The following is a 23,677-nucleotide window of genomic DNA, read 5'->3' as shown; positions in this document are numbered from 1 at the left end:
TGGGAAACTATGCATATGCATGGCTGCTCTGTAATCCCATGCAAACAGAAAAAAAAATCCTTAGAAATTCAGTAAGTTTCTGGGTGATTTTTTGTTTGTTTGTTTCTTTGCTTTTTAGAGACAGTGCTTCCTTTTCACTCATGATATCATTTACCTAGCAATTTAATTAATCACACAATTTTTTAAAGGGGATATAGTTGCACTCTATTGTCCTTACCATAATGTTTCACAGGAAAGTCTTTTTCGCCTCCTCCAGAAGAATGATCTGGCATATGTGAGATAGGAGTAACACTTCCATAATATGAAGTACTTGATCTCCTGATAGAGGTATCCCCTGGAGTTGTGTCATGTATTGATCCACTACCTAAATTTTCATCATCCACACCAGAGGTTGAGGAGTCTCCACTATGACGCGTGCCATCTGCATTATAACGTGAGCCATCCTCATTGTCAATAACTGTTGGAAAGAGTAAACAGGACAGCTGCTGATAACCAGGAGGTACATAGCTGTATTAAAATTATGATAGACAGCTAAGTCTTAGAACAACAAAAAAGTAATAAATAAACAATTCATCTGTTTTTGTCATCTCATACAATCTATCTAGATTACACATCACTTAATGATGTGCAATTTCTTAATGTTTTAATGCACATAATTGTCAAACATACAGAAACTATTCTGATTCAAATATTTTGATATTTTTGATCAGGTCAGTTTGTGTTTGAACATTCTTTGAAGTCAATAAGAATTTTACAATTAGGACATGTAATTTATTATGAATGTTTTCTTTCACTTCTGGCTGCTCTTCTAACCAGAAATTTAAATGAGGTATTAAAGGGTTATTGTCTTAAACAAAGTCCTATAGGTCAAAGAAACAATAACAGCTCTTTTGTTCAAAAATGTCAAATAAAACAAGCCTTGTAACACCTTGAGACAAACCAAGCCCCATACGATTTATAGGAAGACGAGTGATTAATTGTTTTAACTACCTACAGTATCTCTATACTTCTTTTTCTTGTTTGGCTTGATTTTTAAAAATAACAATTGTTAATGTGGGGAGAAAAAGAAAGATCACCAGATCCTAAAAACATGAAAAAAAAAAAAAAAACCAGCAAGGTTTTCTGATAAGTACAATACCTATTTGACTTTGATTACTGAGGAAAGAAGTATCTATTCTTTCAACTGGCTCACATACTTTGTTCCTCGATTCTGAAAAAGAAGGAAAATAGAAAATATTAATTAATTTAAGAAAATTGAGAAAAAGTCTTGTATATACCACTATTAATAAGATTGAAAGACTTATAAAAATGAACTGATTGGAAAGCTTCCCTTATACTCCTAAAAATCAGTTGATCCTCTTCTAATCATTGTGCTTTTAGATAGAGTCGAAGATGGTGACGTTTAATTTGATCCCTTATCTGACAATCCAGAAAACTTCCCAGAACATTTCTAAAATTGTACGTAATCACAAAGAAAGATCATTAAGTGTGCCGATACTATAGATGCACTTCTGGAGCCTTGACAAAATGTATTTCTCAGTTGAGAAATAAGTTATATTTAATATAGAAGACCTCATTTTAGTTCTGTAAACAAGAATTACATGCCATTGTTATTTAATTTGTACATAAAACACCATAGATAAACTTCCAAACCATCACAGATACACTTACATACCTGTTGCATTGTAACAATATGCATCATACCGGCCAGTTGTATTTGCTGAAAGTTTGTAAATGCCTGTATGATTCGCTGCACAAAGATGATATGGATTGATTCGTGGGATAACGATATGCCCCACTATAAAACCATACCTGTGAAGTACAGAGGAAAGCACACCATATAATATGCAACGGCAGATAATAAAAATGCTCAAGATATCTCAAATGTCAAGAAGATACAAATAAGCCATTATTTTCATCTTAAAAAAAAAAGAGCATGCATTTATGCATAATTTTTGTATACAGAGAATGTTTCTTTCTCACATGTAGCTATATCAGTCTTGAGCCCACGTAATGTAATGTCTACAGCTAAACCTATTTTAATTGAGGATCTCATTAGCTAAGATTCTTGCCACAGCAAGGCACTGAAAATGAGGGGCTAGAAATCCTTTTATTCAGTGAGAGGATGTATCACCTGACACCACAGTCTGGCTTCTTTTTCCTTACTTCTTACATTACTTTAAGCATAATATACTACCCAGTGCCATTTAACACAAATGTTGGGCTCAATGTTATACTACTCTATCAAATTTAGAGAATGACTGCAAGACAAGCATAAGTTTGTACTAAGTAGATACCTTAGTAAAATATTCAGATACACCAGTCATTCATCCACACATTCGTACTGTTTCTTAGAGTGGAAAAATGTAGCAATTGTGTGCAGCGCTTGCACATTTCAGTGAAGACTGTGGTTAACAGAGCTTCATAATACACAATGCATTGGTAATATTTTGCAATCCTGTAACACCTTATGAATTCCAATGTATTTAGCTCGAAGGTGTGGAAGAATGGTAACGAAACTGCAGTTTTGGTTTGGTTTTTGCTTTACTTCTTAGTATGTACAGTCATCAGGAGGAATACATTTCATAGCTTAGTAGTTTTTTAATCTGTGATCCCCATTCCAGTTGCATGTATAATGTACAGAGTTAATTGCAATTCTAAAATTCTATTGTAGGTGGAATTATAAACTACTTCACCTCCACTTCCAAGTGAGCCTATGATGTTGACAATGTTTAATCTGCTAATCATCTTCTTTTCTTATGGTCTGTTGATTCGTTTTACCATTCCACACGTATTTTAGCTATTACATGCTATTTATTTTTTCTCTCCTACTCAACCTTGATAAGAGCCTAGTTGTACTGACAACAACTTCTGACATAGCATCAGCAAATAAGAGGGTGAGAGGGCTGGCAGGCAGGGAGGGAAGGCAGAACCCTATCTACATGCCTTACATATCCCACTTTGTCCTCTGCTAAGATTTGAACAAATTCAATGACAAATTCAAGAATGTAAGTTAAAATTTTGGAGAAATGTACACTGAACTTTTCTGTGCTGGCGAGTAATAAGATAAATTCAATTCTTCCATATTTGCCATTTCTTTTAAATTTTTATATAGTTGAAAGCTACTCAACACAAATCTATTGTATGATTGAAAAAAAAAACAAAGAAAGAAAACATTTGAAATTTACAGCTCCCCAGATCAGTCTCTTTTGAATTTGAATGTTTAGGTTGACTTGCACAATAACGTATTAGATGTTTTTTAAAAACAAGATCACATGATTTTCTAGTCTGACCTATTTACAGACCACTGGACTGCCCTGAACTAAACGTCATCCTTGGGGAAAATATTCAATCCCGATGAAGCTTAGGTGTGACAAAGAATCTACTACAACACTTGCAAGTTTTTTAAGCCAAAATTATCATCAACTTTCAATAACTTTGTGTATGTTTTGCTAAATTGAGGAATTCCTATTATTCACATTTGTTTCCCTATAAAACAGTAATTATAAAGGGTAACTGAGTTACTTAACAATGTATTTTTATCCTTTTTTTAAATAAATATTTTATGTTCTTTTCTGAAACTTCTCTATTCACAAATTTTAAGAACGTACTGTCACCAGCTTTTCACTGGAATCAGTAATTCATAGCCAACAGCACCATTTGATACCCTTTGTGTTGACTGAGAGGAAAGAGTTCCTTATACTATATATACCATTGACTCTACATCAGACCATTAAACGTCAGAAATATTTTGTATGTAATTGTTTTACCAATTAGCTAGCGACACAGTATGATTTGAACATCATCCTTAATGGTTTGCTATGCTCTCAGTCTCCTATTATCTTTACGTTTTATCTGTAAGAGGTTATGATTTCTTCAAGACAGTTGGTAAAAAGAATATGCAGTGAAAGACTTACTTATTACAGGGCCCAGAGCAAAAGTGCATGCGCAGAAAGATGGTTTGATCATCACATAATATAACTTATTTCAGGAATGACATGGCCATCTAATTAGCAACTATATGAAAACAACAGTACTTATTACACTATGGATGGTCTTGTCATAATATACTATTTTTCCCAAAAACCGTTACCTGCAAGTTTCAAATCCAAGTTCATGAGCTCTTTCAAATTGCTCCAGTGTTGCCAGAGTACTATTGAGAGCTCTACAGAGCTCAATTGCTTCAGTTCGCGTGAGACTGTAGCGACCATTTTTCTCCACGTGGAACACTCCTCCATATCTGCAGCTTACATTGAATTCTGTGATTGAAAGAAAATTGCAAATTATTGGACTTGATGCTTTACTGAAGACCTGCAATTGATTTATTTTCAAGTATAGTGCTTTCAATGCAAGCCAGAAGCAAATAGCAGCTACCAATTCATTTAGAAAGAGAGCTAGCACTTTAAATTAAATCACCTTCTCCATATTTCCCTTCTTTGGGCTCAGACACATGGCAACCTTTCCAAAAAAAAACCAAAAATGCTAGTCCACCAATACAGCATGTTTTATCATCAACAGTAGCAATGCAGAAGATACAAATATGTTTTGAAAGTCTTTGAGACCACATTACTGCAAAAAACAACTAATATTCAAATGTATTTGAAAATATTTCTTCAAAGCAGTATTGTTTAAAGATGAAATTATGGCATAATCAGAACTTTTATGATCATAAGATTTCTTATTTGTCTCACTATGACCCTATTAAACCCAAGAGATTGCACTGGGATCTACACGATATGAAACCAAAGAAAGCTGCACAGACATTCTGAACTAGAACAACATAATGCTGTTAAATACTCCCTGAAAGGCAAGCTTTAGGCTCTTCTTATTCTGCCAGCAGATACAGAAACCTTGGCTATATATAATGTATGAGGACACTTGAACCAACTTCTTGCTCCTTGTTCCTCGGTTTTGACAGCATTTCCCTTCATTTTGAAAGACCTTCTCTTGCTGCACTCTGAACTCACTCTTGGATGCAAACATGTTACTGTCAACTCATGTTAGAATTTCAATACGTACTGCAGTAAGTTTCCTTAGTAGGAAAAAGTGTATTAGGCGGATTTTAAATAATACTGTACAAGTTTTCACATGGAAGCATCTTTAGAGGGCAAGCAGTATGAGAATAAATGTAATGAATAAATTTAAAAAAATATCACGGGTGCCATAGCTCTATTGTGCAACTCATTTCCCAGCCTTCACCCTGGGAACCCTGAATAAGCAGAACATGCAAAGCCTACGGGAGGGGAGCGCCTCATTCAAGCCACTACAGACACTAAATGAAAGGCAAAGGGGCTGGAGACTCCGAGGAGATCATAATCCACTCCTATCTGTTGGAAAGATGCTGCCTACACAGAGCTACAGCTGAAGTGTGAGAAGACTGTATAATCAGAGCAAAGTCTGTGCCTGAGTAAAATGAGAGGAAATATGAACATCTGTTCATTGTCTTTATTTTAGCAAAAACTGTGAAGAAAGAGTTAAAAATTATAATAACTTGGATATAGAAAACATGGAAAGATCAGGATGCTTCAAAGCAACGTGAAATAACTTTGTTCCTGCCACACCTTTCCCCCAAGAGAAAAGTGTGGTAGCAACTTCAGACTAGAATGACAACTGCAGAGCATGCTTCATAGGAGTACCCTGATATTCCTAGCAAAGAGAGGAGCATGAATCATTTTTATCTTAATCTCAATGGGAGTTCCACGTGCAAGAAAAGGAAAAATGGACCAGTCTCCTCCAAATATTAAAAAGGGGGTGTCTGCCCCATCTATTTGAAATAGAAGATGCTATACAACAGCTGCTTTCCCAAAACATCTGAAATGCAATTCACGCACTTTTTCATTGACACATTATCTGTGAATAACTAGCAACTTTCCTAACATCATTTTTGCTTGATGGTCTATCTTCATCTAAAGCAAAGTTGTGAAAGCAAATGATAGTAATCAAGATGTACACACTTTCTTCTGTTGCTTTCGTTCACTGGCAAACTGAGGTTATTGTATCTACAGTGTATCTACTCACTGCTCCTGTATGTTCACTGCAAGGAATGCTCCTGTCCACAGGTAACAGGAAACAATCACAGGAAACAATCAAGGAGATGAAACAGCAGATTAGATCCAGACTGTACAGCTTATCAGAAGACAACTACCATTCGCAAGATAAGTAGGTGTCCAATAGTACTGGTGGCAACTCATCCAAAGGAGTACAATAGCTGTGCATCCAATCTTAAACGCTTAGGCAATAAGAATTAATCCTTATCGTTACTTGGATTGCATTTCCACAAAAAGGATGTCAAAAATATCTCTCCCACTCCATTCCCTCCCAATTAAAAGAAAAAAAATCACCTCACAAGTACAAAATTGATACAGGTTACACAGCATCTTCTTGATTATAGTTATTAATAGTTTTAATAACTTGTTATCCAAAAATTCCAAGGGGGCACAAGTTTTAGTTTTATAAAATTTCCGCAAGTCTAACATTTTTTCTCAAAATGTCTTTTTTTGGTGCACGTTTTCTTCCAGAGAAAAATAGTTTTACTAAACTTTCTCTGATGACAGCCATGTCATGAGAGGTTTTTAAGGCAAGAATGAGGAGCTGGTACAGAAGGAAGAGGACACTAACAAAAGTACTCCTTTTTCCCTGGAAGACTTAATATCTCACAACAAGTCTGAGTTTCACAGTCTGAGGAGAAGCTAGTAGATTAACATAAAACGATAGCCTCAGCAACAGAAGCCTCAGCACAAGCTCAAAAGCCATCAACACAATGTGCCTCTAAGTCGCAAATATACTCAGCAGGCATTCGTGTTGTAGATCCCAACAGATGTTTGCTTAGGACAACACAACTAAGAGCTACTCTGTGCAGAAGGTAGTGGCCCATGGCTTCAGCTAAGTGATGGAGCTGCTCTCACAGCTGCCATCCGAGTGACGTTTACTTCGGCTCCAAATGTTCCTGATTTGAAGCCTGATATTATTTGGGAAGTTGTCCAATGAGCAGCTATACTAAATATAAATGACTCAGATGGGTCTTTTCTTTACTTTTTCCTTCATGCTTCTCTCTCCCTTGTAGAACAAGACAGGTTGATGTTTCTTAATAAGCACACTCTGTGAAGCCCTAGATAATATTATGTTTGGAGATCACATCACAAAGATATATTAGTTAATTAAAACTAACAAGTTCAGTTATTTCGGAACCAGGTTTTTTTGGAACATCAACATTTCTTCCAACAACTTTAGGTTCATTTCGAAGAACTTCTGCTATGAAGGCAGATTTCCACATCCTCCTGTGTTGGATTGCATTTGAATCCTGCAGCTTATAACAGATTTGCTGCAACATTAAGTGAAGCTCACTTTTGTTTAAAGGGAATTTGATTCAGTTGTCATCAAACTTCAGCCCATTTACGGCTTTTAAACATTATAATATAGGTGCTGTTACCACCCAGAGATCCAGTCATGATTGGAATTGCATTTTAAGGCAGTCAATTCCTTAACCTCCAACTGCTGAGGATAAATAGGTTTATTTACACAAATGAGCTTAATAGAACAACTTGTCGGATACAGCTCTGCACATGCATGTTTTCCATGGAACTGCTGTGCTTGGCCCAACAGTGTACATCTGGTACACCAGGACACTTCTGGGAAGCACCAGGCACATTGCACGTGTGCTGAACATCTGCACTGCAGAAGGACTGAGGCTCCCAGGAAGCCGTGTCCATGCAATGTGTGGGATCACGTGGCTGGCCAGGAAACACCGGGGACACATGTGGCAATCTCATTTGCAAAACTGGTTTTGAGGCCATTTTCTTTGCTGGCACTTTGCCCTAAAATAATGTTGAGACAGAGAGTTTTGTTTGTTCTTATTTTGACTATATATTCTAAACCTGCTATTAAAAGCGCCTGCAACACTTCTGCAGTACAGGCACTTCTGTTTTTGAAGCAGTGAGTGTGAAAAAAGGACAACAGTGATACCTAAAACTCACATTATGTTTTGTAGTCTCAACACATTGCACAAACCCGTCATATCCTCTGTGAAGACAGTAATTTCCACATTTTAAAAATGGCAAAATACAGATGCAGAGAACGCTGACCAGAACTATGCAGTCAGTCACGGAACCTGGAAATCAAACTTATAGAATCATAGTTCATAGAATCATAGGTTCTTACATTATGGCTCCACACGGAGTGTCAGACTGTTACTGATCCCCTCACCACATACGAAGTGTCAAAGGAGCTGATTCAGAGTGGACTCAGAGCAGAATCACAACTGGAACCCAAACCTTCCCTGCTGCTCCCTCCTGTAGCTTGGCAGTGTTTGAGGGCTGACAGGCCACGATCTGTCCCTGACACCCACATGATTTGCTGCTGCTGAAAGACAACATTGTTCAATAATAGCTCTTAAAAAAAGGAAAAAGGACTAAACATGCCTGAATTGTCATGATCATTAATATCATCCAGACCACGAGACTTGGCTGACTCAACTCAAAGCCATGGAATGCCCTTAAGCTTGCACTGAATTTTATAAGCATGGAAAATATTAACACAAGTCATTTCTCCCTTCCTTTCCTGCGACTTCTGGTGCTCTGCCTCTCTCTTCAGCTCTTCCTTTTTTTTTTTTTTTTCCTTTTTTTTTGGTCACGAGTAGATACTCAGAAAACAGCTGCAAGTTCTTCTTCAGCAAACCCTTCAGTGTTATTACCAATCCTGTACCTAAACCAAGCTTAATTACTGATTTTCAGCTCAGATCACTATCCTTGTAATCCAGCCTGCTGAGAATTTGCTAGCTAGACCCCACTGTTGTGATATAACTAGTTGAGATAAAGAGCATTGTCCCTCCATGAAACTGTGAGTTACACCCCATTTGTTAATACCAGAGACTTGTTAGAAGCTGTCACCATAAGAAGCCAGGTGCAATCCCATTTCCACCCTGGTTCTGCAACCCTTACTCACAGTGAGTAATGCTGACACACATAAACTTTTCCTACTATAGTAACTTTTCCAGAAAGATTTTTTTATGCACTGTGTGGATGGTTCATGCACTGCTTCCTACTCTTCATTGCTTTTGGGAGAAAACCTAGTGGTTTCATTCTCAAGGGGGATGATGTCTTTACACACACACACACACACGTAAAAGTTTTTAACTGCTGCAGATTCATCAAAGCAAATGAAGTGAAAGACTTGTGAAAACCTTGCTCCACTTTACAAAAAACCTGTAGAAGAACATCAGGTTGTTACTAGATTTCTTGGTAAAACCACTGTGTGCATCATTGCATGGCAACAACAAGGAAATGCTAGTACACTGTTCTGAGGGAGATTTTCCTCTTTGGTTTGTGGTTCAAGATGATTGATTTTCCACCATGATGTGATAAACTGGGGCTGAAAACAGGGACAGAACTAGGCTCTTAAAGGCGCAGACAGTTTCATTCTCTGTTTGCTTATGTAGCTTTTACTCTTAGTTTATAAGAGCTTTGCTTTAAGTTTCTTAAGCAGATTTCAAGCTCGAGGCAGATATGGATGGGTAAATGTTTCCTTATAATCATAGATTATTTGATTTTATAGATTATTTAATTTTGTACTGACACTACTGAAAAGAATCAACTAGCTTAGTACTTGAACTACACTATTAATGTTAGTGCCCGTTTTAATGCTGATAACGAATAAGATAAAAGTGGCATTTTATAAATTTTATCAAAATCCTTTTGAAAGGGGCCCCTGGTAATTAATCTTCCTCTCTAAGCAAATCTAGAAATTGGGTGATATGGGTCCTAAGATCTGTATAGGTGTGAATGAGTCAGATCTCGGTTTTCAGCTGAGATCTATCTCCAGTTAGTGTTTGCTTTTTTAAATGTTTATTGGGTTTAGCCACTTCATGGCTAAATCAGAATGCTGAATACAAAATTCATGTGGCATGAGTTCATGAAACATTTCAGAAGCCAAGACTGTCTGCAGAAATACTAAGATAGCACACTTACTGTAATTATGACATCTGAGAGAACTTGAATATACAAAAATATTGTTCAGTGATCACCTAATACATCACCATACATGCTGGCCTGAATGACTTGATTATTTGCTGATTATTCCACCACTTCTTTAGATTCTATTAGTAAAACCATTCACTTAAACAGTACAGGCAACTGTAAGAGCACGCAGAAGCTTTTACCTTGATGCCAGAAGTTGGACTAAAGCCCAGATCAGAGCTGCTGAAAACCACTGGATAGCTGTTCGTTTGGTTATGTAAAATGATTCGTTAGTCCCAGCCCCATTCACTAATAGACACGTGTCAACATCATTAAAACACACCTACACCTGAATCCCTCAGGGCTTGATGGGGAAAGGAAAGTTGTACTGGGAAAATCTGACTCTAAACTGGCATGACTACACACTGATGAAAATTTAGAAGTCAAATTCTGCAGAACCCACGTGTGTTAAGCAAGTATGTTTGCGTGAGGTTGTAGAGCTTTACCCTCGCAACAAAAGAGTGCCAAGGATCAAGCAACTTGTTTGTCATGTAGTGTGGATTCTTGCTCTTCTAGTCACCATTCTCAACAGAAGGTAGAGAAAAAAAAGCTGGAAATAAGCCACCTACATCATCGGCAAGGCCTCTCCAAATAATGGCTGGCATAAGTTGAAAGAAATTTACAGATTCTTGGGAGCTGGCAGATGAAACATTTTCCTTGGTGTCATGGCAAGTTGTGAAACTTAACGTGATATATAAGAAATATATTTCCAGATACAGTGGTAATAAACCATATCTTCTGTTTTTTAAGTATTTCTTGTGGATACTTAAAGCTTGATGATCCTTGTGGGTCCCTTCCAACTCAGGATATTCTGCGAATCTGTGTGAAAATTTTTGTTCTTCAGTTTGAAACTCTTTCTTCTTTTGAAACAATTAGTTTGCATAAACTAAGAGAAAAGCAAAACAATTTCAAAAAAAAAAATTAATGTTTACTGGGTTTCAGTATAAGTTGACAGTTTAGGGAACCCAGTCCAACATTTCCATGTAGAATTAATTTTAATTTCTTACTTTCATTTCAGTTTGGCATAGAAAAATCATAGGATATCCCCAGTTGGAAGGGACCGATAAGGATCACTGAGTCCAACTCCTGGCTCAGCTGCTCCTCATACACCTTGCCCTCCAGACCCTTCCCCATCTTCATAGCCCTCCTTTGGATGCCATAATGTATTCAGACTTCAATCAGTGTGATTCAGACATTTCTACATCTTGAAAATTTTCACAAGAGAAAAAAATCACAGCTGTATCTCTAACAGATTGCTAATATTCAGAAAGAAAATCTCTACACAGCTGGCTTTTTAAAGACAGCAAAGTCCAGGAACACACTTGAAAAGGAATTTACCTGCACGCTGTAGGGCTGCCTGCTGTAAATAGAAACAGCATTTTCTTAATAGCTGGGTGTGGCGACAAGAAAGTGAAGATGTCTCCACAGATTCAGAGCTATAAAATCAGACCTTTCTTTGAAGTTATGCCAAAGCTGTTCCTACTATGCAGTTATATTTGGGAACGTAGTAATTTTGGCTGAAAAGGCAAATAAGATTGTAGCTTCCTTACATCCCTGTTTATTGTTAACCATGTAAAAAGCCACAACTTAGCCACGCTCACCCTATGAGCCAAGTGGACTCAGGTTAGCCTCTGAAATGAAAAGAAAGTACTAAGGAGAGATGTGGCAGGGATACGGACAACAGAAGGAAAAGGATGAACTGCAGTATGATGATCTCTTTTCTCTATTAAATGTTAATAAGTATCCCTTATGCTTCTGTGCTACTTCAGTCACTGGCCACTCAAAAAAGCATGTAGAACAGAGCTCAAGTTCTTAGCTTCCCTCTAAGTTGTTCTTCTCTCTATATATACCTACAGGCCACCAAAATCATTGTCTCTATGTTTGCTGATACATAGAGATCATCAGTATCTTAATATGATAGCTTCCCTGACTACCAATTTACCTTCATAAAAATGGAGGGGGAGGTGGGGGGGAAGGGGAGTGGCACCATTATTAAATCAATCATTCAAAGAGTCGTTTAAAATACAAGTAAGTAGAAGAAATATGTTTAGTTCCTCAGCATTTGCTGCAGAAAAATTTTGCTAATGCATCTTCTAAACTTGCTTCATCTCCTTGGCAACAGTTGCTCTGATAAACATCCTGAGTGAGCCTGTATAGTGTCATCACGTACAATAAACTTCCTTGCTGCTGACACGAATATTACTCTTTTTGCAATAGCTTTACCCAGCAGTGGGTTGAAAGCCTTCAGACTCCACTAGAACATGGTACAGCTGTGCAGCACCTCTTTGGAAAAATTGCAGGCAGTGAAATCATAGTCTTGGAATTAGGCAGTTATCAGATATGCCCCCCTGAATATGATGAAAACATGATCATCATTGTCATACCAGCAGTGCTTCAGGCTGTACAATACGTTGTCTAACCTCAAAGGCTGAATAACAAGGACTGGAAAGGGAATCAGTTGGGACTGGTTCCATGCCATCTAGGTGAAGAAATGTGCAGGAAACGAAAGCTGGAGATTAACAGTTGGAGTCTGATCTTCTTCTTTTTTTTTTTTTTTTTTTTTTGACCGAAGTGAAATTGTTACATCATTTGGGATAAAAGCAGGGGAAAACTGTGTTGCTCAGCAGACAGATCCTGAGCCTGGAACTCAAAGTGCCTTATGTCTATTCCCTGCTCTGTCATTTACCTGCTAGTATAATCCAGATATTCCAATTTATCTCTCTTTGCCTCAGTTTGCAACTAACCTCCTTAATAAAGCAATTTGAGATTGACTGATAAAGAACGCTGTAAGAACAAAGAACTACTGCATTGTTATTTTATTGCGTTCTTACAAGTTTTGCAGTCAGCTTCCATCTAAGCTTTGAGAAGTCACGGGAAGCCTGATTAAAGATTTGTGGTTACTTAGATAAAGGATTCATACAAAATCAGACATAAGATCAACAAGTCCAATTAAGTGATAGATTTTAAATTCTATCAACTTGCAGCATGCTAGTTAATAAGAATAGCAGGCAGGATTTGAGACTGTTCTTCACCTAACATTTAAAAAACTCTGATTTCTTGTTAAATATTTTCTGAACCTAAAAAAAAAAAAATCCCCAAACCATGAAAACCTCTAATAAATATTCACAACTCTTCTACAGCAAGTTCATTACAGAAAAGCAACCAGTGATCAAAACTGAAAAGAAGAAAAAAAGACATTGAATAAAAAGTAGAATATCATTGCCTTGAACAAGGTCCCTTCATAAGAAAACAACAGCTAATGAAACCTCAAGAATCTTTTTAAAAGCTCTGAAAGCTAGCCACCTAATGTAAAGATAATATTAGTCTGGCAGAAAGGAACAAGGCTTCTTAGAATATGCCTTACAAAGTAAGATGTCAAAGGACAAACAGGAGTCCTTGTCAGTTCTCATTCAGCATTCAGCTTCCTCACAATGCAGATGAACTCATATGCAGTTTCTTTCATATCCTCACTCAAATGTCTGTGAAAAGTTTGAAAAAAAAAGCCAATTTTTTTTTTTAAGTTTGTTGTACAAATATGCAAGGAAGTACCTTACAAAATAATGGCACAATTTTAAACACTTAACGAGGGTGCCTAATTCTTAACTGCATATCAGTTGAAATATTGTCCAGTAATCCATTCAACTTGACCAAGACTCAAACTGGAGCACTGAAATCTCCAATGTAACAGGTATTTTAATGACTCATACTAGATTCGATTTCTCAGATTAAAAATATAGATGTAACTTTTGCATACAGATTTGAAGTTAGAAATATGAGTAGAACACTACTATTGAATACTTGTGATTTTCACACAAAAAAAGGGCTAACGAGATATGGTATCATATGCATTCCCAAGGCCTGCAGAATATGCAAGAGTTAAAAGCACTGATACTTGTGTTTATTGGAATAATTACTGTCCTATCAAACTACTGGATAAATTTGTGACCAGTCACTCATGCAACCCAATGATAATTAAAAAATGAACAAAAACTGAAGAAAGCTACTGATCTGAATCAAAGATTGGCAAAAAGCATCTATCTGTCAGACTTTGTGAGTGTGTTGATCCCAGTGTGTATCTCTCCATAAAAACACAAGAAGCACCATGCCACGAGTACATTCTCAATGGAGGGATGGCAACCATGGTACTTTAAGAATCACTGGGAAGTATACTAGAAACTGCTGAAAAAAAATCAGACTCATGAAATACATATTTCATTTGCGTTTCCTGAAAACTGTGAAATTTAACTGCGGAAGTATTAGGACAGACAGTGAAGAAGCCCAAGATTTTCATTGGCAGAAAGATTTGGTTTGTGATCTGCAGTATATATTCAAACAAAAAGTCAGCTTATAAAATGATTGCTTTCTATAAGTATGCGCAATGATTAGCACAATCGTCTTAATCAAATCCCATGTGGATCCTATGCAAGTCAATGGAAAAGTTAAAGGCACTTAAATCAGTACAGACTCTTTGCAGTGGAGGAGAACAATGTCACACCCACTACTCCCTCTTCTTTTCCAATACCTGAAGGGCTGGGATCACAAAGCCTGTAACCAAAATGCCTAGGCCAGCAGGCAGCTTCTACTGGAATTTTTGGTGACATAATGTTTCCATTTTCTGGATGCCATGCGACTCTACCCATCTGTAAAGCAGTTTCAAGAATCTTGAGATTTATACCAAAAATACCAACTAGCAAGAAATGATACATGATACATACAGGTTGTTTGTATCTCAAGTTAGATGTTCAGCGAAATCTCTTAAATGATCCTTACAGTTCTAGTCTTGAATCTTTTAATAAATGTATTAGGAAAAAGTTATGTTAATTTCTATTGTTTGCAATTAACACTAGTATGTATACAATGTTGTTGTTGTTGCAAATACAGGGAAAATAACAAAATGCCTCATATATCTGTCCTACTTTTTTTATTTTCACCAGATATTTTTCATGGGAGGCAGAAAAGATTCACGTGCATGGCGGAAGAATGGGAAAGAAGTATTGGCAGTGTGGCCTCAGTATTTTGTGAATTCCAATACTACATTAAATCCTACATGCATTTAGGTATGTGCACTGCTGTTTGAAGACAATAATCTTCAAATAGTGAATCGTTGTCTTTCAGAAGTGAAGCCAGTGATATAGCTGTGATGCTCACAGATCCTAACCTTCTAGTTTTATGAAGTATATTTGGATTTTATGAAAAGATTAAGAATTAAATCAACATTTCAATAGCAAATGATGAAGTGACAGACCTCAGTTCGTGTGCTGTAAGTTTCCTGAGACTGGAAAGTATTAAGAAGTCAGATTCAATTTGAGCAAAAGTCAATTCAAATAGCAAACCAGGCATAAGTCTCCTTCATAAGAAGAAAAGCCTAAATAGGTATTTTTGCAAGGAAACTGATTACATTCAAGAAGAGAAAAAAGTCAAATACATTAGACAACGTAAACAACTGATCTTCTGTGATTCCCCTTGTGATGAGTAGGTACAAAAGTACAAGATGAACCGAGACCAGAAAGTTTACATCAGAGATGAAAAAAAGGTAATCAGTAAAGGACTCTGAAAACAGAAGTGTGAAGATGTCATCACATACCAGCAAAAAATAGAAGCAAGAAGTTCTTTACACAAAGCGGAGATATCTCTTAGAAACAGCAGAAGTAGCTGATGCAGAGTGGAAACATTTTTTAGGATGATCTACTATCAGTCATTGTATATAGAGTCTCTAAGAGTCTTGAACAGTGTGAAAGTGTCTTAGGCACACCATACGAACCAGCACCTGAAATACTGCTCATTCATCTGACTCTTAAGACTATTTGTTCTGAAAGAATGGGATATACTGGGTGCTTAGCAATTTACTGATCCAGTAAATTAAAAAGCAAAAGATAGACTTACACTGGGACATGAATATGTTGCTATAGCTGTGATTGTGGATATATTTGTATGAAGTCAGGTTTTGTCAAGTGTTAATAAAAGGTGTTAATATGTTGTCTTGCGATTACTGCACCTGAATTTCCTGTGAGTCAACAGCAATAAGATAGTGACTTGTACTGATATAGTGATATGACCAGAGCACTGAGTATGAGCAATAATGTTGGTAAAGTATCTGACTGATAGGGTCAGTAAACTCAGTGCATGTCTGCAAACAATGGCTTATAAAGTGCTTCATAAATTAGGAAAATACTTATCTCTTACTCATAGAGAAACACATACGGGAATATTTTCTCACATGGATTGTCCAACTGCTTTAAGGATTGCATAGCCAGGTGCAGATTACCAAGTGGTCAGTAACTGAGGAGTTTCCTGTTTTTAAGATGCCAGCTTTCCAGAAATGCTCCAGCCCTCTGCACTCTTGTAAACTTCTGCAAGTGGAAGAATTTTACATGAGGACTTTCCTCTTGTGAATAATAAAAATGCTTATTTCAGCTGAAATAATCTCGTACATGAAATCATGGCTGCTTTCTGAAATCCAAGCAAAAAAAGCACTAATCTTGTGGATGGAGCACTGGGCTGGGACTTAGAAGAAAATTTTCTTGTTTCCAGCTACATTGCTGGGTAACTTATTTTGCTTTCTCTCTGTTTCTCTACACACGAGGTGGGCGCAAAATCACTGATTTCCAAAGCACTACAAAAAAGGTTAATTTTTCTTGTCCACAATCAGCAAATTTGTCAATGAATTTGCTACTCACTAGCGAAGGTCTTTTATTCTGTTAAATGACAAGATACTCAGATTTCAACCCCTAATTTAAACTCACTCAGCCTGATTCCATCTGTGCTGATTATGTTGACAAAATGCATCAGACAAGACAGCTGACCTCTCTGGACAGAATGTTGTAACATTTACATGAACTCCATGTAATGCAGGAAAAAGAATGACTACAGAACTAAATTTCAGCAGAGACATCATCTCTTTCTAAAGTGATATATCAAGAAAATGTAAGCATTTGAGTTCTCTGTCAAGAAAAACCCAAGTTCTTCTTTCACAGTACCAGAGAAGATCCAGCAAGTGACAAATGGAAGGAAAACATTTCAGACACACGTTCATGTCCAATTCAAATGTTTAAGGTGATATAGCATGTGTTCAGAAGAGAGCATTGCATTTTGAAGATGCAGTTCTGTAACAATAGATTTTATCAGTACTCTTATAGATCATTAATGTATATAACCCTGGTTGAGCTCAAGACTTCCAATGCTGTGGCTATTCTATATTTCTTAATAGGATTGTGACAACATAGAAGCAACTGAAGTATGTAACATTGCCTGTATTTTGTTTTGAAGGGTGACCTAGTCAAGCAGAGAGTTTTTTGAACTTTTCCTCTTTTGCTCAGCAAAGGAAAGTCGCTAAGAAATTCATTCATTTGCAAATGTGAAATTGCAGATGGAAATGCCACTGATCTTTAAGGGCACTGTTGTACCAGTCTTGCATTGCTCCGCAGACAATATATTTTCTACTCTTTTCTAATTTACTGTAGTACTGGACTGCACTGGCATATATACACATAACAGGATTTCTTAGGAAATGTAAAACAACTTAATAAAAAAAATCTCCAACTCCAGAATCATGAACAACTTGTCATAAGAACTGCTTAGACAAAAATATTCTCTCAGCAAAGAGAAAATAGGAAATACATTTGGATGCAGTCATTGATCTCAATAGCATCTTAGTCCCAGGATGTGCCTCCTCCTGGAGAACTGGATGATCAGGCTTTTCTCCAATTCTCAGAAACTCATGCAGACAGAAAATGCTATCTAACCCTTATGCCTAAACATAACGGTACTGGTCTTAGCCTTCTATGATGCCTCTGTTTCTCTGTTTTAAAAGCCAATGAATGCTGTGATGTGTTCAGGATGAACACCAACTGCATCATTATTAGATAATGTGTGAGACTTGGCAGGCCAAGGAGAGGTGGAGAAAATAAAGCTCAACTACCCAGATCACTTCCCATCCAACAAGCGGCCAGGAAATACAGCCGTAAGAAAAGGAATGAATGGGACTGATCTAATGGAAATATCAGAAGACACAAAAGTCATATACATCCTGAGAAAAGCTCTGCAAACTTCTACACCAGAGCAGTGAGCAAATGGATTCAGGCTTTTCTGAGGCAAGCCACAAAAGCAGGAAAGAAACTTCTCTCTAGTTAGTCGCCGTGGGAAGGTGCCTCACATGCTCACAGTGCCTGCCTGTTACAGCTGTACATACAAGGACTGTGAATTTGACAGCTGCCCGTCTATAACTTTAGCTGTGTCCATTCAGATATCAATGAAAACCAAGTTCCTATTCTCTGTAGCTACAAAAAGAATTTGTTACATTCTGGAAAAGAGGAGTTTAAGAGTTTAGTGCTCAATATGAGATTCTAAGCAAAGCATTTTTATTTTCTGTGCTAGAAGAGTTCTATCCTTTTTGTCCTCCCAAGAAGACAGTGATTTTTGCCACTGCAAAATAAAAGTGACTTCTCCAGATCAACAGCCTTTGGCTATGTGGCATTCTGGCATGGCAGCCAGACAGCCCACCTTCAGTTTAAGGGCACCAGGTCTGTTTTTGGGTCCTCCTCTGTCTTGTTAAGTCATTTTGTGTCTCTCGCCACTCAGCTTTCCCAGAGTATCAAGCTGTTGTGTATAAACACCCCCACAATCTCAAGAAAAGAAATGGTAGTTATCACTACAAAGTTTTTGCCTTGAACAGGAAAGAAACATGAATAGATTTAATACATCATCCTTCTGTTAATTATTAAAACAATTTTAAAGTTCTTGAATCTAAATATGTGTTCAGTTTGACAGCAGGACAAAAGATTTAGATAAGTCCTCACTTGCCAAATGGCTTCAGACATCCCTTATCAGAAAAGTATCAGTCCTGAATAGGAACTTTTAAAGAAAATGATATATTGCGTACGCTGTGGTCTAACAGGAAACAAATGTTACTGCAGGGAAAATAACTGCCAGTCTCCAGTGTGTGTAAGGATAACATACACACAAGTAAATAGGACAGAACCATCAGAGTGTTGGAGAAAGTTTTATCTGATTTTAATGAGACTGCTTCTGGAGAAATTGGACACAGAATAAATATTATTTAATTTCTATGTTTTAAATGATCCTGTACGCCAAACTTAAGCATAAGCAATAAGGACCAGAGAACAAAAAACTATGTTTATAAATCTGGAGACCCACTAACAAAAGAGGCATTTTCTCTGCACTTACGTGGCTGAAAACAATGGAAAAGGGAAAGGGTAAGAATGGAGGACACCTAATTAGGCGGGAGAAGGAAGAACAGGGAAGTGAGTGAAAGCAAACCGTGAAATGAGCTCAGGCCTCACCCTCGGTTTCTTCATTATTAATGAATCATGTTTCTTTCTGATGGGCAAAACTACCTTCCCTTGAAGCTCTGCAGTTAACCATTCCATGCTCCTGGCATAGGAGCTTCACTGGTGCTCTCAGATTGAGGTGGGAGGCCTGGCTGCCCCTGCACAGCTGCCTTCACCTCCATGTTCCTCCGCACGGGGCCTGCCTGTCCATGGGATGGCAAAGGGCCGGTGAGTGACTGATTGCTGCCATCACAACAGTTCCTAAGTTGAACTACTGTGCTCACATGCTGCAGGAGGAACAGCTGCCAGCTTCCTTGGCTCAAGTGGGCACATGTGCTCTGCCTGCTCTTTAAAAAGCTCAAATTGTGCGGTGGCGGTAGGTGTGATGCAGTCCCGAGCTGCTGCACCCGCCCAGCAGCAAGATGCATTCTCCCAGAGCGGCTGCCAGTTTGCTGGAGGTGCAGCCCCCGAGCTGGCTGGAGGCCTGTGTGCTGCCTGACCCAGCTCGCTCGCTCTGCCCAGGGGAGCTGGCTGGCCACCGACCATGCGCTCAGCACCAGTTCACCTCTCGCTTCTGCATGGGAATGCTGCGGGGAGCTATTCATCACCTCTGCCCACACACACCACACCCTGCTGCTCTGCAGACACCTATCCATTAACAAAAATAACAATAAAAAAGCCCCCTAGGGAAATATACTTCTGAGAACCCGTTTCACCACGAGCCTTGCTAACTCACTGTCCCTGTGAGACAACTATAATCAACCAAAGCTACACAACAACAGATTTTTTAGTATTATATGTTATGTTAAGGACAGCTTCTTATTTACAAAAGCAGGTATCTGCTAAAATAGGCATTATCTGCCTACCTGATGATCACTGGCTCATGCCCTCTCCCTTGCCAGCTGCCCGCCTGTGCCTGGCACTCTCTTTTGCAGCCATCTCACGTTGCTGTTGGGACAGGATCATTAGCAGAGACAGCAACGGAAGTTTTAACACAGCTGCTGCATGTCTGAGGTTGCTTCATTTTTTTTCCTTTTGTGCCAACACATAACACAGTCTGTTAGAGCTTCCAGCTACTGAATCGTGTTCAGTCACCAGTAGAAGGAAAGAAAGAAAAAAAAAAAAGCAAAGCAATGTATTTTTTGAACTCTGCAAATGTCACTAAAATGCAGGTCTCTGTGATTTTTACCTTGAATCAGTGTGATTCCTTGAGTTTACCTGCTGGTAATTGCTAAAGTTAGACTATTCAGTTTATTTCTATTTTCTTTTTTTTTCTTTCTTTTTTTTTGCAATGAGAATTGAAGGTTACTGAAGTATGATTGCTGCATTATAAAACACAGCCAGTGTTGTCTTACACAGGAACTGGAAAGTCCCAAATCCAGTGCATGCAAAATGGAATTCAGTTACTGTTTAATTGTATGCACAGACTCCAAAAATGACAGCAGGTTTCTTTAGGCAGCAAACAATGGCAGAGGCTTGAACTTTAAGTTGCAATTAGCTGAACTTTCCGTCTGACTGAGAAGATTCTCCAAGGAAAACCCCTCTCTCCTCTGCTGGCTGCTGTTGCACATCGCTGCCTGCAGATTCATTCATGCACTGGGCTTCTGCACTGTGCCTTGGGTGGGGTGGGCCCCTGCGAGGGATGAAAATCACCACCAGCTGCTGCTGATACTACTGTTAATGCCGCCATAGAGAGCCCTGTGATTTCACGGGAAGGAAGCTGATAAACATGCAGGGCTCAAACAATTTTCTCTGCCACCCCTATTAACAGCAGCCATAATGGTCACTGATAATTACAGTGTCTGATGGCCGTAAGCCTGGCTTTGAAATGATTATTACCTCCCTTGGAGTGACAGACAACAGTGCTCGTGAATTTCTGCCACTGTCTGGAAAATGGCGGAGGCTGCTCCAAACTGGCTCTCCCTGCCAGCTGCCGATAAACCACACAGGATGGTCCAAACCACCAGATATGCCACTAAAAGTAGGCTGTAGGTGTGGGTTTTATTCGGTACCAACCACAACATGTTTAGCAGAGAGGTACAGGTGACGATCCCAACATTGGTCTTGCTTCTCTCACTTTGCTCACTTTCCACTGGATGTCTGAGATTCTGTAGTCTAAAAATTCAATTCACTACCAAAACCCCAAATTTGATTAATACACACTCTTGTCTATCATTGGATGCTTATATATCACATTTTGAACAGCATGACTTATTCCACTACACTACTGTATTCTTTTCAGAGAAAGCAAGACTAAGCAGTTGTCATGGTCATTTCACCACTATCCTCTCTGTGAGCTAGCCATATACATTCAGACTTAGTCCTGGGAAAACAATTTCAGAGAATAGTTCTCTTGCACAGATTACCCTTTCAAAGAAACATCAGTGTTTTTGTAAATAATGTAATGTATCTCATATGAGGTTGAAAATTGGCTTATTTTATCCTAACACATGCTCGTTGGTGTCAGAACAGAAATACAGGGCAAGAAGACCAGAAAGCAAGTGTGGAAGCACTGTTACACCATCTCTGGAATTTCCGTCTAAGTTCTTGGGCACAGTTTTCCTCACTTTGTAAAAGGAGCACTGCATCATTTTTTCCTCTGCTTCTCTATGACATATTCCGCTACCAGTCAACTGCACTCAGAACTAAAATTATCCTTTTATCAAAGAAAAAAACAGTTACCACAAGACTTCTACTCCAACTTCTTACTCAGGAGCATAATCACCAATATCCAAACTGTCCTTTTAAGGTGTTTATCCAATCTCTTTATCTAATCACTTCTTAAAAACAATATCTCTTAGCAACCTATTTTCAAATCTAATTACTGCTGCTGTCTAGCCGCTCCCTCTGAATACCACCTTTTCTTTGGCGAGAGCACTGCAATATTTTATTGTTTGTCCTTTGCTTTCTAACTGACACATATCCCATGGATTTCACCTCTATATCTTCCTCTGCCATATGAAAAGTACAGATTTTACTTTTTCTAACTTTTTACACATCTACAGACTCCATTCCTATTATACATTAACTTGATTGGCTACTGCAATCTTGTTTTATTCCCCGTTTCTTATTTTTCCCCGTTCCTTACAGTTGGTTTCTAAATTAACTGAAATCCTTGCAGAGGTTTACACTAGTTTCTTGCCTGGATACTTTTCAGATTTCTTCTCTAAGTTAAAATTCTTCAAGACTTCATACTGTCTATATAACCAATTTTAGTTGTTTCCCAAATCCACTGTGGTCCTTACCACTCAACCAAATATCGCTTTGAGATCCTCATTTTTCCTCACTGTATTTTCCTGCTCTTTTCCACATGTTCTTTCATTTGAAATGCTTTTGCTGCTGTCCATTAATAAAAACTTTTTTTTTCACCCCTTTATGAGATTCTTTTCTACAATATCAAGTACTTTAGCAGTAATGAGCTCATGCTTTACTCTCCTGTTTATACTTGTCTATCAGCATCTGAGGACATCTTATCCTCCTAGCATATTCTTGCTGCAGTAGAACCTCATGAATGTTTAGGTACTAGATAAATAACCACAGTATTTGTACAGTCTTCAAGTTCTGGCCTATGAAAGTCATGGGAACAGTTCTGGAAAGAAAGACGCACCAGGTATGGGGGAACGCTTCATTTCATCTTGGCTTGAGCTACCAGTGGTTTTAAAAGCATTTAGTTAAAGAAGTTCTCCCTCACTTGTATGATGCTATCTTCTCTCATTAAGCCTTTCTCTTCCTGTTTTCAAGGTAATGGTTCTGCATTGTGGTGAACACTGGGAACTAAAGAAGCAACAAATATTTCTCCAAAGACTGCAAGACAATATTTTGCCATGGTTTGTTGGCTCTTTGTGTGAGAGCAGTTCAAGGGCAGATATATAACCTTTCCATTAAACAATGATGGAAGTCAAAGTGAACTTTATTAAAGTTTGTTTCTTTGCAGCTTTGGGAGAATAGCCAAGACACACACATAAGTGAATATAAAGCATAAAGAAGCACAAAGAACTTCCTTAGTCTACTTTATTTGCAGATTGACATGACATATGTAAGCTAAAAGGCAGACAGGTCCCTTCCCCTGTGACTGACGCATAACTAGAGGAGCCCTTTCTCAGAGCTCTGTCCTGTGACTCTGGCACCTCTTGGGTGCCAACAGAGAACCCCGCCCTCCACTGGTAGACTCCTTCTCTCCCTTTGCACTTCATCTTTGCTCCTACTTCTATACCTGAGCAATTCTATGAGTCTATGATTCTATGATTTCAGCTTCCTCCAGTTTAGGGGTCAAAATTCTATGATTCACTTCTTGTTAATGAAGGAAAACTATGAGAGACATGCTTTTACAAATACATCATGTCCACAGGGAAAAATCTCCCCCAGAGCTGTCACTAACCA

General features: G+C 38.1%; 1 protein-coding gene across 15 annotated transcripts in view; it reads right to left on the bottom strand.

Moving 5' to 3' along the window:
• The window catches only part of CD44 (CD44 molecule (Indian blood group)), a 104,369-nt gene that overhangs the window by 30,618 nt on the left and 50,074 nt on the right, over positions 1 to 23,677 (bottom strand). For all 15 annotated transcript variants that reach the window (XM_021401861.1, XM_021401862.1, XM_021401863.1 and 12 more), the window contains 4 exons: positions 4,094 to 4,259; positions 1,676 to 1,812; positions 1,139 to 1,210; positions 218 to 457 (listed from right to left, as the gene is read on the bottom strand). In XM_021401861.1, coding sequence (XP_021257536.1) covers positions 218 to 457; positions 1,139 to 1,210; positions 1,676 to 1,812; positions 4,094 to 4,259 — 615 coding nt within the window. The remainder of the gene's footprint in view (positions 1 to 217; positions 458 to 1,138; positions 1,211 to 1,675; positions 1,813 to 4,093; positions 4,260 to 23,677) is intronic.

The sequence above is a fragment of the Numida meleagris genome, chromosome 6 (assembly GCF_002078875.1).
Source record: "Numida meleagris isolate 19003 breed g44 Domestic line chromosome 6, NumMel1.0, whole genome shotgun sequence".
NCBI classification, from domain to species: Eukaryota; Metazoa; Chordata; class Aves; order Galliformes; family Numididae; genus Numida; species Numida meleagris.
Note: the sequence above shows the minus strand (reverse complement) of the source record. Positions and strands in the feature narration are given on the sequence as shown.